General features: G+C 46.4%; 1 protein-coding gene across 1 annotated transcript in view; it reads right to left on the minus strand.

The window, feature by feature from the left end:
• Positions 1-12,879, minus strand: part of LOC119455385 (uncharacterized oxidoreductase MexAM1_META1p0182-like) — a 91,455-nt gene that overhangs the window by 5,381 nt on the left and 73,195 nt on the right. The window contains exons 7-8 of the mRNA XM_037716785.2: positions 9,292-9,328; positions 6,476-6,539 (exon numbers count right to left, since the gene is read on the minus strand). Coding sequence (XP_037572713.1) covers positions 6,476-6,539; positions 9,292-9,328 — 101 coding nt within the window. The remainder of the gene's footprint in view (positions 1-6,475; positions 6,540-9,291; positions 9,329-12,879) is intronic.

Below are 12,879 nucleotides of genomic sequence, written 5' to 3' on the forward strand. Positions count from 1 at the left end.
TCCAGCCGCCACCCAGTCGTCCGCGTATAGGATGTGTCCGAGTCCTTCTATTTTTTCGAGTCTCGCAGGAAGACCAATCATTGCCACGTTGAATAGAAAGGCGGGATAGTACCGACCCCTGCGGAGTACCCCTATTACCTAGTTTGATCTCCTCCGATTTGGTTCCTCCAATTGTAATCTTTGCCGTACAATCCATCAAGAAGTCTTTGATGTACGCGTATGTTTTACTGTCCTACATCCTGCTCTTGGAGATATTGTAGTACTGCCTTTTGCGTGACAGTGTCAAAGGCCTTTGTTAGATCGAGCCCTAGTATCGCCTTGGTATATAGAGTTTTCGCCCCGCATCTATAATGTGATGTTTCAGTTGGAGAATAATATCCTGCGTCGATAACTGTGGTCGAAATCCAACCATGCTATGTGGGTAAAGTCTTCCATCATCCATGTATCTCGTGAGGCGTGTGAGAATCACGTGTTCCATGAGTTTACCGACCCAGGATGTTAGCGATATGGGCCTTAAGTTTGTCAGTTGTAGTTTCTTTCCAGGCTTCGGTATAAAGATGATTTGGGCTGCTTTCCATTGACTTGGAATGTCACCTTGATCCCAACACTTATTCATGTAGTCTGTGAGAGCTCGGATGGATTCATCGTCGAGGTTTCTGAGCATTTTGTTGGTTATCCCATCAGGCCCTTTGAGGTTCAGTCTCGTAAGTTCATATCTGACTTCTGCCTCCTTAATGGGGGCATTGAGATCAGGATTCTCATTGCCGCTATAATCCGGGAGTCGTTCTCTATTCGCATCTCCAACGTACTACTTTTGGAGCTCTCGAAAGAGCTCTTCTTCTGTACCTGCGTAGCTGTGTACAACCTTCTGTATATTAAGTCTTTGTACAGTTTTTGTACTCTCGGCATCCAAGAGGCATCGTAGAATGTTCCAGGCCTTGGACATACCCATTTGGCTCTCCATCGAATTGCACGTGGCTTCCCAATTTTGCTGGGTTAACCCTTTTGCATAAACTTCAATTTCCTTGTCTAATTCCGCATATCTCTTCCCTAATTTCTGATTATGTTTTTGCTTTGTCCATCTTTTCAGCATACTACATTTCGCTTCCCACATATGCAATAATCTGCTATCCATCTCTTCTATCCCTGCCTCTTTTGGAACAGTTTTGGTAGCTCGTTTAACACTTTCTTGAAGTTTCTCTGCCCATTTCTCGATGTCCGTTATATTCTCTTCTGCATCTTCCTTTCGGATTTTGCGGAAAGAGTCCCATTCTACAAGTTTCAGTTCTTTACCCTTCTTTTTCTTTGGGCCTGCTTGTACCATTGTGACGACGATTTAATGGTCACTACCTAAGCTTTCCTGCATGTTTTTCCATCGAGAATCTACTACGTTTTTTGTAAACGTGAGATCTGGTGTCGTGTCGTTGCTTACACTGTTCCCTATTCTGGTGGGTGTTTGAGGATCAGTTATGAGCGTTAGTCTTTAGTGCTGAGCGTCTGCCCATAGGCTTCGGCCCTTTACGTTCCCTAAGCTGTATCCCCAAGCAGCGTGTGGCGCGTTAAAATCGCCGACAACGACTAGCGCCTGTTTGTCGGCTACGCTCAACGTTTTGCGGAAGAGTGGAGCAAATTTCGGCTTGTGCCGGGGTGGACTGTATATGTTCAGAATAAATACACTTCCCGCTTCTTTGCGGGAGGGAATTATTTAAATAAGGACGTGGTCTATGCCTCGCATTCCAGTATCGTGCTCGACAGCCATGAGGTTTCTGTGTACCAGCGTCCTGACGGTTGCCTTCTCGCCGGAAGCACTGTAAGATTTATACCCCGATAATTTTGCCATCCTCCCCCCCCCCCCCCCCCCCGGTCTCCTGCAGGGCGATGGCATCTGGCGGCTCCTTGCTTGTTATGAATGGCTGCAGGTTTCCTCGCTTGCGACGATACCCGCGGCAGTTCCATTGCCAAATCGCATATTGGTTACGCGGCGCCATGTTGATTTATCTAATCTTCCCCGGTGGCCTTGCCATTTTCCACCGCAGTCGGTCTGCTATACGGTTTGCTTTTAACGGGTCCCGCGCCTGTCGGCCGAATATCCTTTGGTATGCTTTCTAATGCCGCTACTCTATTCTGTAATCCATCGAATCATTGTTTAATCTCTACATACATGTTTGTGATTTGTTGCTGTATCCCATCGAACATTCATTTAAACGTTCCCATAGCCTCACTGATTGTAAAGTCCCTCTTTTCCTCAACCGTTTCGTGCGCCTTCCTTTTGTGTGGTGGTGCTTCCCGGTTCGCTTGTGCGGGAACGGGTGTTGGAGCTCAACTAGGCGTCAGCGTCCTACTGGCGGAGGGTGTGTTGCTACGCTTTTTTTGTTTCTGTAGCTTCGTGTTTTCGGCCATAAGCTGCTTGATCTCTTCTTTAAGCGTTGCATTCTCTCGGGTAACCTGTTCTAACATCTTTCTAATCTCTTTCATTTCCTGTTCTAGGGCGGACCCCTTAACTTTAGGAGATTGAGTAGCAGTGCCGGAGACCACGCTTGCCCAGCTCACTTGTGCTTTGCTCCCGTCTCCCCCTCGAGATGTGCTCTAACCAGACCTCGGCCTCGAACTTAATATGGTCCGGGATCTGGTCCTGGACCTTGACCTGGAGCGTCCACGGCCGGCTTCCCCGGACAGTCTCGGGAAGGAACCGGACCGGTCTCTCCCATGGTCACGCCCGTAGTTTTTCCTGCTTGCTTCTTTTTTGTTGGTTGATGGATGCTTGCTTGATATCGTCTTGTGGTTATTGTTGTTGTTGCTCCCTCTGGCTTTGTTGTTGTGGTAGTAGTACTCTTCCTCTTGGGCATATTCTTCTTCCCTCCTCCGTCGCTCCCAGCGACGTCTCCTGACGAGGTACGGAATCTTGTATCTTGCGTCGCACTTGTCTCCCATGAGGTGGTCTCTGCCACAGAGTTGGCACTCCGCTTGGCAGTTGAAGTCGTGTTGTGGATTCTTGCACCCGCACCCTCGGCAAACCTTGTCTTCAGGGTTGGGGCACACGTCAGCCCTGTGCCCTGTTCTTCCACATCCATAGCATATGTCAATCTGTTTTTTATACAAGGAGCACCGAATAAGCATCGCTCCATATCTCACATAGCTTGGGACGTGAAAACCTTCAAATAAAGCGATTATGTTGTCTGTGTTACCCATTCTCTTGGCGTCCAAGACCCCAGGATTGCACGGCGTGACCAGACTGGTCACTATGTCCTCCGGACTCTCCTCTTTGGATATTCCTCTGATAAGACCCTTGGATGCGTTATCAGGAGCTGCTCTGTAAGCGCTTGCTTCAGATTCTTGTTCTCCAAAGTGGAGCTTATTGATAGCTACATATTTCCTGGCCCGGTCCTCGGATGGCGTGCTGAGCGCCACTATGTTTTGCTTGCTGTTTATACATATGCTGTCTTCCTCCGCTGTCTCTCGACCGACCCCGGCAGCGTTGCGCAGGCAGCAGTAAATGCGATCCAGCTTGTAGTCCGAGAGGTTAAGTCCACCAAGTGGACGCGCTATCACTCTGTAGTCTTCTTTCGGTAGGCTAGGCATCCTACTCGCTCTGATGATTTGTCGCACGTTGCGTTCGTTCTTCCATTTGTGTCTTGCTGCTTCCTCGACGAAGGTTCTTCGATGGTGATTGTTTCCGACCAATCCGGCCTCATTGCTGCATCGCTTCCTCGTGCCTCTTCTAACTTCACACCAGCCTGATTCTTTTCCAAACTCCTCCCGTTGCGTTTCTTTGTCTTCCACGTTCATGAGCTCCTCCCGTTGCACTTCTTTGTCTTCCACGTTCATGAGCTCCATTACGGCACCAGCAAAAACTCTCGGAGGGGAACGGGAGGCCCCGGACAACTCTGCCGGCGCGCTAGGCCGAGCTCTCAGCCGCCGCCACAGTGGAGACACTGGAGTTGAGGCGTTCGCGTCAGGCTTTGCTCTCCCGCCACACGTAGCGGGAGAAAAGAGAACGATTGACGGCCGAAAAATGGGCCCACCTGGTAGAGAATGGTATCCTTGGGGTCCTTGGTACTTCTTCTTTCGATTCATCAGTGGATATTCGCCACGAGATTGTGATTTTCCACCGATAATCATATGAAAACTGCGGAGTCCACCCGACGGGCATCCGCACTCCGTGGCTTCTTCTTCTTCACCCCTTAACTAACATAGACACCTTATTTACATTTCGTGGCGAAAGTGGGTAAGTTGTCGGTGATGTGTAGGCGCACTTCAAAGCGAGGGTGCCAATTACGCTCTTTAAGATAAAAAAAAAGAAAAAAAAACTTGTTCAAGCACTGTAGAGCTTTTAAATATGTTTTACGTACTGTGCGAAATTTTCCCTGCTGTTATGGAAGAACTATAACAGCCGCTCATGCGAGATTGCGCCGCACATTACTGGGCTCAACCAGACCATCGGTACAGGCGCCTGCGGGGAATAGACTGTGATAGGACTTTTCTTCTCCCAGCTAAAATCAAGCGATGCCAAGCAAGCATGCTTCGCCGGATTCGCCTGGGCGTCGCCTTTACTCGACGCTATGTACATCTGATTGGCCGTACGGATAGCCCGAACTGTGAACGCTGCCAAGTGTTGGAGACTCTCCAACATCCGTTTTGCGACTGCCCTCTCTACGTATCACATCGGAAGATGCTGGCTTCGACGCTGGCAGGCATTGGCAGGCGAACATTGCCGGAAAGTAATATTTTGTTCGCAATGTGTGACCCCACAGTAGCATCAATAGATACAAGGGCTGCTCTGGACTACCTGAAGATCACCGAACTAGACGCAATACTTTAAGGAAACCACTGTGTTAGTGCATATATGCATCCCTTCTTCCTGCTCTCATCATCATCTTTCATCACTCTTTTTTGTATCCTTTCATTTTTCCCCTGTGCAGAGTAGCAGGCCAGAGCATACTCGCTCACGCCGACCTCTCTCTCTGCCTTTCTAATAAATTATATCTTTCATAACAGCCGCCGATTTCTAATTTGGTGCGAACGGGTGGAACGTTGTGGCTAACGTGCATGGTGTTAACATTTGTGGGTGAAATACTGTCTTTGGAAAAACTTTCTTTATCAAGCGCTTGAAATCAAACTACGGCCGTCATGAGAAAATGCGCGACACATCAAGTTTACATGTACATGAAGTGGGGGTGCATTAGAGTTAGTGTGTGGCGGAAATTTATCTCGGGCCTAATTATGCATTCTGCAAATATTCAGAGAACACTCGTTTTCTCTAAATTTTCAAGCATTACACTAAGCCCGCATATTGTTTGCCTGCCGTTGTCGGAGAAATGAGAGTGCCACCGATTTTCATAATTGGTGGAAATATCTGGGGACGTTATATCTGATTATCGGGCCATTTTTGTTGTGTACATGTGGGTCAAACACAACGTGAAACGTCTTTAAACGCAGGGTTTGGTTTCAGTCCAGTCATATTGCTTGTTCAAGTGTCTGAGAGAAAACAGCTTGGCTGAAAGTTGGGCTGCGAAGCTGCGAGGTCCCGCAAATCTGCTCTGCCTTTTTTATTGAAATTAGTTTATTTATATAGTCGACTTAAAACACCAACACAAAGAAAAGAATTACATGGCTAGTCTTATAAAACCAAGCGCGCGAAGTCGACGACAGTGAGTGTCCTGCGCATACATTTCATTCTTTTTCCTCAGTTTGAGGTGCGCGGCGTGGCATTGTTGGACTCCGCTTGCTAGCGTCACTGCACATCGCACAGTAGCTTCGCAAAACACAACCACCTGCAATTTAACAGGAAAAAAATTAAGCCAGTTCCACGCTTGTGAAATCTGATGAAACAGTGGAGCTATGCAAGCGTGGGTGTATAGCGTAGTAGGTATGACGCTTGTCTTCAGACCGTGAGTAATCGGGTTCAAATCCCGCCTCGCCAAGAAAGTTTATATTGTTTGTTGTCTTTCTGGCTATTTCTGTCTCTCTTCCTTTCTTTCTCCCTGTCTCTCTTTCTTTCTTTATCTCTCTCTCTCATTTTCTCTGTCTCGCCCAAAGCAAGTTGTATTACAATCGTCGGTACAATGCAACCATATGGTTCCCATAATTGCATGTTCTGTAAGCGTGGGTGTATAGTGCAGTGGTTATGACGCTCGCCTTCGGACCGTGGGTACCCGGCTTCGAATCCTACCTCGCCAAGAAAGTGCACTTCCTTTTATTTGGTTCTTCATTTCTCTCGCTCTCCCTCTCTCGTCCTCGCCATTCTCTGACCACCTGTGGCTTGAGTGCGCTTCGCAAAACTGATCAACGCTCGGCACGGTTCAACTTAGGCCTTAAACAGCTCCGCTCTTAAAATACTATTCTGCTCCAATGTTAAAGTACGAGTCACAAGTTGAGAAAAACAGAACAAAGAGATAACAGCTGTTTGACTAGCCTGTGTCTCTTTCTGCTTACCAATATCCGCAATTTCAATAAAACAAGCCTATTTAACACGAACCTCTTTTCGTTCCTCTGCGTTGACTCCAGGTAGCGTCCAAAAGGTTGTGTTGATGACTCCAGGGCTGCCAAAATTTAAACACATGCTTGTAAATTTTTTCCGCTCGTGCCTCAGTACGTAACTTAAAATCATTTTGATTGTTGCATTCGCACACTGGTGTACTGTTAGAAAAAATTTAGCCTCGCATGCAAAAAAAATTTCTTTGTATTCCTGGACAACGGGAAAGTTGCACCGAGATAAAGCTTATTTTAGTAGGTTTCTCGTGGCTTCTTCTCATAAATGATTAGATCCGCTTCAAATTTTTGCTTATTTTCCCGTTTGCAATATACCGCATTGAATATGTTAATCTTATACAACAAGGGTCGAGTTCACAAAACATTCCGTTCATAAATGATGTCTACCATTGGCCGGCCGTTTTCTCTAAGAAGATGTCCAGTTTCACAATTGGCTATAGTTGCCTCTTAAGAACAATTTTAGCGTAGGAGCTTTTTGTGACTACGGGTCCAGGTGTTTTCTATTCCACGCTGTCACACCACCTGCCCAACTACACTTCCTACGCTTAATATCAAGTACAATTTTGCAATACCTGTTTCTTATCTAATATAACACCCACTCCTGTCGACGTTACGGCTGTAGTTATTGGTTACATAGCTTGCTGCGTGGTCATTACCTTGCTCAGATTCATTCTCTTTGGCACCGCATGTGAGTACTGGTAGAACGCACTAATTGTAATCTTTATTTTAGAAGGTCATAAGTACCCTGCTGGTCATCCCCTCGGATTGCCAGGTATAAGCCTTGCAAATAATCTTTTGTTTTCTTTTCTTTTGCCTGGAAAGTTACTTCAGCCCACCCCTGTTGACTGTGGCTTCTGAACCTGGTTAAATACACTCTAGCAGAGCTTTCATTGTATGACTAAAAATCTCTACAATTATTTTCAACCCTACCATCAGGCTTCTGCCACTCAGTAAAATGATTTCTTTCGAGTGTTGACCAGTGTTGATGAAGACAACCATGCCATCGGAAAACCGCTTGTTGCTGTCATGTTCCCTTTCGTTCTCGTACCCAAACCGTAGCAGTCGAGAACCTCGAATACATCTTCAAAGCATGCAGTGAATAGCGTTCGTGAGAGTGTCCCTTTTCCTAATGAACTTTTTACTTAGTTTGACCGATTTTTCCGTGAAGAACTATGAAAGCTTTGGAATCCCTAAATATTACCCTATATACTATGTATGCTTTTTGTTCTTTATTATTACACAAAGCCTTAATGACTGCTCGTATCCCTACTGAATTGAACGCGTCAACATAAGCTGCGAAGGCAGCAGATAGAAATTGCTAATATTTCGCAGGCTTCTCAATTATCTGATCGTTGGTATGGATGTGTTCTATTCCTATATATTTGTGTCTACAGTCAGAGATATGAGGCTGTGCCAAAGGTATGATGGCGACTTTTGAGCGACAGTGCAAGCCACCCACATATAACTCTTCGTTAGAGCACCGATAGACTTGTAAGCGAATTTCCTTGCCACACAAGATAGTGCCTTCAACGCCGGTCATTTCAGCACCTATCAGGTTTTGCAACTCTTCTGTCCGGCCAACTAGGTGCATGCAGCCGCTATATATTGTGCGCTTGAGGTCCTACCTGTAATTATGGAATGGATTGTGAATTGAAACCGTTGAATTGTGTAATGAATTAGATGGTACTTTTCATAACCTACCATATGATGGTTTTGCTATATTTAACAGCGTAATGCGTAAGGGCGTAATGCGTCAACCGCGAACAGAAAATGTGGGCCGACCCTGGCGGTAGTGCAGAAAGGGTAGAAGTGCAATGGCACATACCCCTGTGAACTAGCGAAGCTGAGCGTGGCTAAGCCTAGCTAAGCATGGTTGGGACTACTTAACGTTAGTCAGTCATCGATAGCCAATCAAAAGCCAATCAATGGCTAATCAATAATCGACAAAAAATAAATAAATTCCGGGAAATGCTGGGCATGACTTGGTAGTGCTTAGCCTAGCCCAAATCTGTGGCCAATACCTTGCGATAGCCAATCAATAGCCGATCAAAACACCCGCCGTGGTTGCTCAGTGGCTATGGTGTTGGGCTGCTGAGCACGAGGTCACGGGATCAAATCCCGGCCACGGCGGCCGCATTTCGATGGGGGCGAAATGCGAAAAACGCCTATGTACTTACATTTAGGTGCAGGTTTAAGAACCCCAGGTGGTCCAAATTTTCGGATTCCCCCACTACAGCGTGCCTCATAATGAGGTCGTGGTTCTGACACATAAAACCACATAATTAAATAAATTAACCAAGCAATAGCTAATCGATTAATAATCAATAAATTCCGGAAAATGCTGGAGATGACTTGGTAGTGCTTAGCCTAGCCTAAAAGCCAAGATTAGCAAGGTGCTCATCAGCTCCACTGTCTGTTTAGCATTGCGACTCCAGTGCAAGCTACGCAATTTTTTTTAACCTAAACATGTTAAAAGTTAGAACATTGTATATACACTTCGTTGTAGCATGTCCTAGAATTGTATTCACCAGCTGTACCTATCCTGCTATGTCTTGCATTAAGATAATGGTATTTGTATAAAAAATAAATGTAAATAACCTTGTTTTCCAGGTTGATTGAAGTCAGATGTTGCCCTGATTTAATTTGAAACTATATTTGTGAATATATTGTATAAAAGCTAAACAAGCTGATGAGATGGAAATTCATTATTCCTTTAATGTTTTCTTGAAAATGACAGTGCAGCGACATGCTTGGCAGCAAAGCGGTTGGTATGTGCACGAAGCGTAGATTCATTTCACTTACTTGACCGCGTTTACCCGTACGCCATATGGAGCGTTCTCTGAAAGAGAAGGGACTCTATACATGGAGACTATTGCGGTGTGTAGTTAACTTTTTATGGTTTTCAAGTTTTCAGTCTTTTCAAATTAATGAATTAGCGATTACAAGTGCATACGAGGAAAGAGAAATGCAGAACCTAGACAAACGGCACCAGTGTTTCTTAACGTTTAAACAGTTCTATGAGTGCTAGTTCTTGGTTGCGACAATGCTTTGTCAGGATAATATTTGAAAAAAAAAACGCAAACCGCCCTATGTTGTGGCATAATCAATATTAAGCCGAGTAACGAAGGAAAATCTGAGAAAGGCAATAGAAAAAAAAACTAACGTGAATATTATTGGCTGTGAGAATCAGGGGCGTAATTCATAATACCAAATATATGTGCAAATTTAGGCACAAGAAACATCTTACTAAAGTACGCACATTCACAAACCTATTAGCGTGAATAGCTTTACAAAACTATATCATGTCATGCTGGTGCACAATAAACATAAATAAAGCCCAATCCGAAAAAACAACGCGTGTACATTAAAACGGTTTCACAAGAAGTCGTGTTCTGAGGTTAGTAGTGGCATGTACGGCTGGATTATGCAACAGTCTATGTTCTTTTCCGATAAAGAACACTCCCAGTGCAATTCTTGAAGAAGCGCTACCACTCCTGCCTCGTACTCCTGGTCGTCCTCGAGAAACGACCCTCACACTCACAGGCAGTAGCATGGGGTAGCACTATATGCACCCTTGTCCTATTTCTTGCTTACTTTTTGCGCATGCTCCCGCAAGCGGTCGTTCAAGCAGCGTGCGGTTTGGCCGATATACGTTCCACCGCAAGACATGGGAATGAAATAAACTACACTTCTGGAGCGCTTCGCATGGTTTGTGTACCAATATAGCCTACTTTCACAGAAAATTCGAGGGCACCGTTTAGAAAGCATATTGCAATCAGGAAAACTAGAGGCACACCATGATGGTTAGCAACCTTTTCAATCTTGTGTTACCCCATGCGCATACGGGGTTTAGCCTCTGGCCTCAACTTAGGTCGTTGGGCTTCTGTTCTTACCCTTCGAGTTCCATGCTTTAATTTTTCGCAGAAGTGTCTTTTTCTACAGAATTTTCGACCAACAAAGGGCAGCCAGCTGCCAAATGCGGCTTACTTGGCTAGTAAAACTAACCTGCATTTGGTGTGAGCACAATTTGTGGACAGCTGATTTTGAGCAAAGCGTATTTACTGCTCTTTTTACCACCTTGAAATGCGCGGAATTACAGCGCAGTAGTTGCATCGATGCACGGGGCTGATACAACCAGACGACATGACTTTCGCCAGAAGAAATAGTTAAATATAAGAACTTCGGGCCAGTGGCATCACGTCGCTTTTGCGCAAAAGCAATAATTTTACCTTGTTTGTTAAAAAACTCTATGATAATTCCAGCAGCCCAAAACACTATCAAGCTACATTAAAAACCTTTACCCCCCCCCCCCCCCAATAAATCGCCCTCGAAATACGCATCAATGAAAGAAAAAAAGTGTCACACGAAATAGGAGCAGCACATCAGCTAACACAAAACCCTCAATGCCCAAGGAATTGCTGCTTGTTAAAAAGAACGAAAGTGAAACTTAAACAACATTCAAATAAAGTTCCAACGTTGTTCACTGGCTGGCTTGCCGAGTTTTGAAAGTCATTCACATTGTTGCTTTCAGTTGACTTTCTTGCGGAAACTAAAAGCTTATCCTGAAGGATTAGGCAGAAAAAACCTTATAAATGAACCAAAAAAAAAACCGTAGTTAACTCCGTCGTTACATTTAACAAATCGTGCAACCTGAGGAAAATTCATGACACGAAAAGATCGTCCGCCTCGAGCTTCTTTAATACCAGTGCCACACGGGCAAATTAAAGTGCACTTTTAGCGAGTACACTTCAGTGCGCTGAGTGTCACTTTGGCGGCGCGCTGCTACACGAGAAAGAAAAGTGTTCTTTCAAATTGATGGCCATGGCCATCGGGAGCAAGAAGGGAAAGCATATCTTTGTTAATATAAAAGCGTGTGCACGAAAACAGTTTATTATTGTTAGGAACAACATTTATAATCAACCTTTACAAGCGCCGCCAACAACGGCAACTTGACCAGCAACGGTCAAAACGACTCGATCCGCCAAACAACTGCGCAGCCATTACCCGGCGTGGTCGTGAACAGCCCGACAGCGAGAGTAGTGTTTTGCTGTCTTTCTTTTGCGCTGTGGCATATTTTATTATCTTGGAACGTTAGCAATTTAAAACAATGTTATTAAAACTTACTCCTGACTCTTCTTTCAATAATACTTTTGTAGTGGGGATGAAGCAACGGACGCAGCAGTGGGACTCTGTCTTGGATGGATGTGCGAGCGTAGATCGCGAGCTGCTGACGCAGGCTGAGACTGTCTTTGTGCCCGTCGTGCAATACTTCCGCCTGCCGTCCGGCGTTAATGAACCCCCTTCCAAAGTGGTGGAGCTGCTGGGTCTGCGAACCTGGAACTCCGAAGTCGGACGCTACCACCTGCCCCGACAATGCCTGACGAAATCACCCAACAAGCCACCGCCCAATCTCCGCAGGTCGACGTAACCGGCGCGCTGCGCCTGCGTGACCCTCCCTTCTTTAGTGGAACAGACGACCACGATGTGGAAGATTGGCTGGCCACATTCGAAAAGGTGAGCGGCAAAAATAAGTGGGACGACCCATCGAAACTGCAGAATGTGTCGTTCTATCTCAAAGACGTCGCAAGCCTGTGGTACCACAACCATGAGTCCGACTTCGCTACATGGAGTGAGTTCAAGAAAGGCTTCGCAGACGTGTTCGACCGCCCCGCCGTGCGCAAGCTCCGCGCCCAACAGCGCCTCCGCGGACGTGCGCAGCAGCAAGGCGAGAATTTCACCAGTTACATAGAAGACGTCATCTACCTGTGGAAGCGCCTGAATCCGTCTATGCCCGAGAAGGAGAAGATAAAGCACGTCTTGAAAGGCATTGACGACGACGCCTTTCAAATGCTGCTGGCAAAGGACCCACGCATGGTAGCTGAGCTTACGACCTTGTGCCAGAGCTTTGGCGAGCTCCGTAGGCAACGCGTCTTAGTGCGGCGGCCGACAACACCAGACGATTCCCTCGCCGGTTTAACCATCGGAGGTGATCACGAGACGCTACTCTCGCAAATCAAAGAGTATGTGCGTGAGGAAGTGGCACGGCAGATCTCGTGTTTATCGTATCTGCCGACCCCAGAAGTGCCTACGCACAATCTCGCGCCGTCTCTCAGACAAGTCATTCAGGAGCAGGTCTCCGAGGTGCTGCCGTCCGCCTCTCAGCCGCCACCTGTTGCCGCACCACTCACTTATGCGGCTGCCGCTGCAATGCCACCGCGTCGACCGCCAAGGTTGGCCCCTCAACCTCTCCGACAGCCACCGACGCCATTCCCTGGTGCACAGCAGCACATCGTCAACCCGTGGCGCACTACTGACAATCGACCGATATGCTACGTTTGCGGAATTCCCGGTCACGTCGCACGCTTCTGTCGTAGGCGCTTCGCGGCTGCC

Source organism: Dermacentor silvarum, chromosome 6 (genome assembly GCF_013339745.2).
Source record: "Dermacentor silvarum isolate Dsil-2018 chromosome 6, BIME_Dsil_1.4, whole genome shotgun sequence".
Taxonomy (NCBI): domain Eukaryota; kingdom Metazoa; phylum Arthropoda; class Arachnida; order Ixodida; family Ixodidae; genus Dermacentor; species Dermacentor silvarum.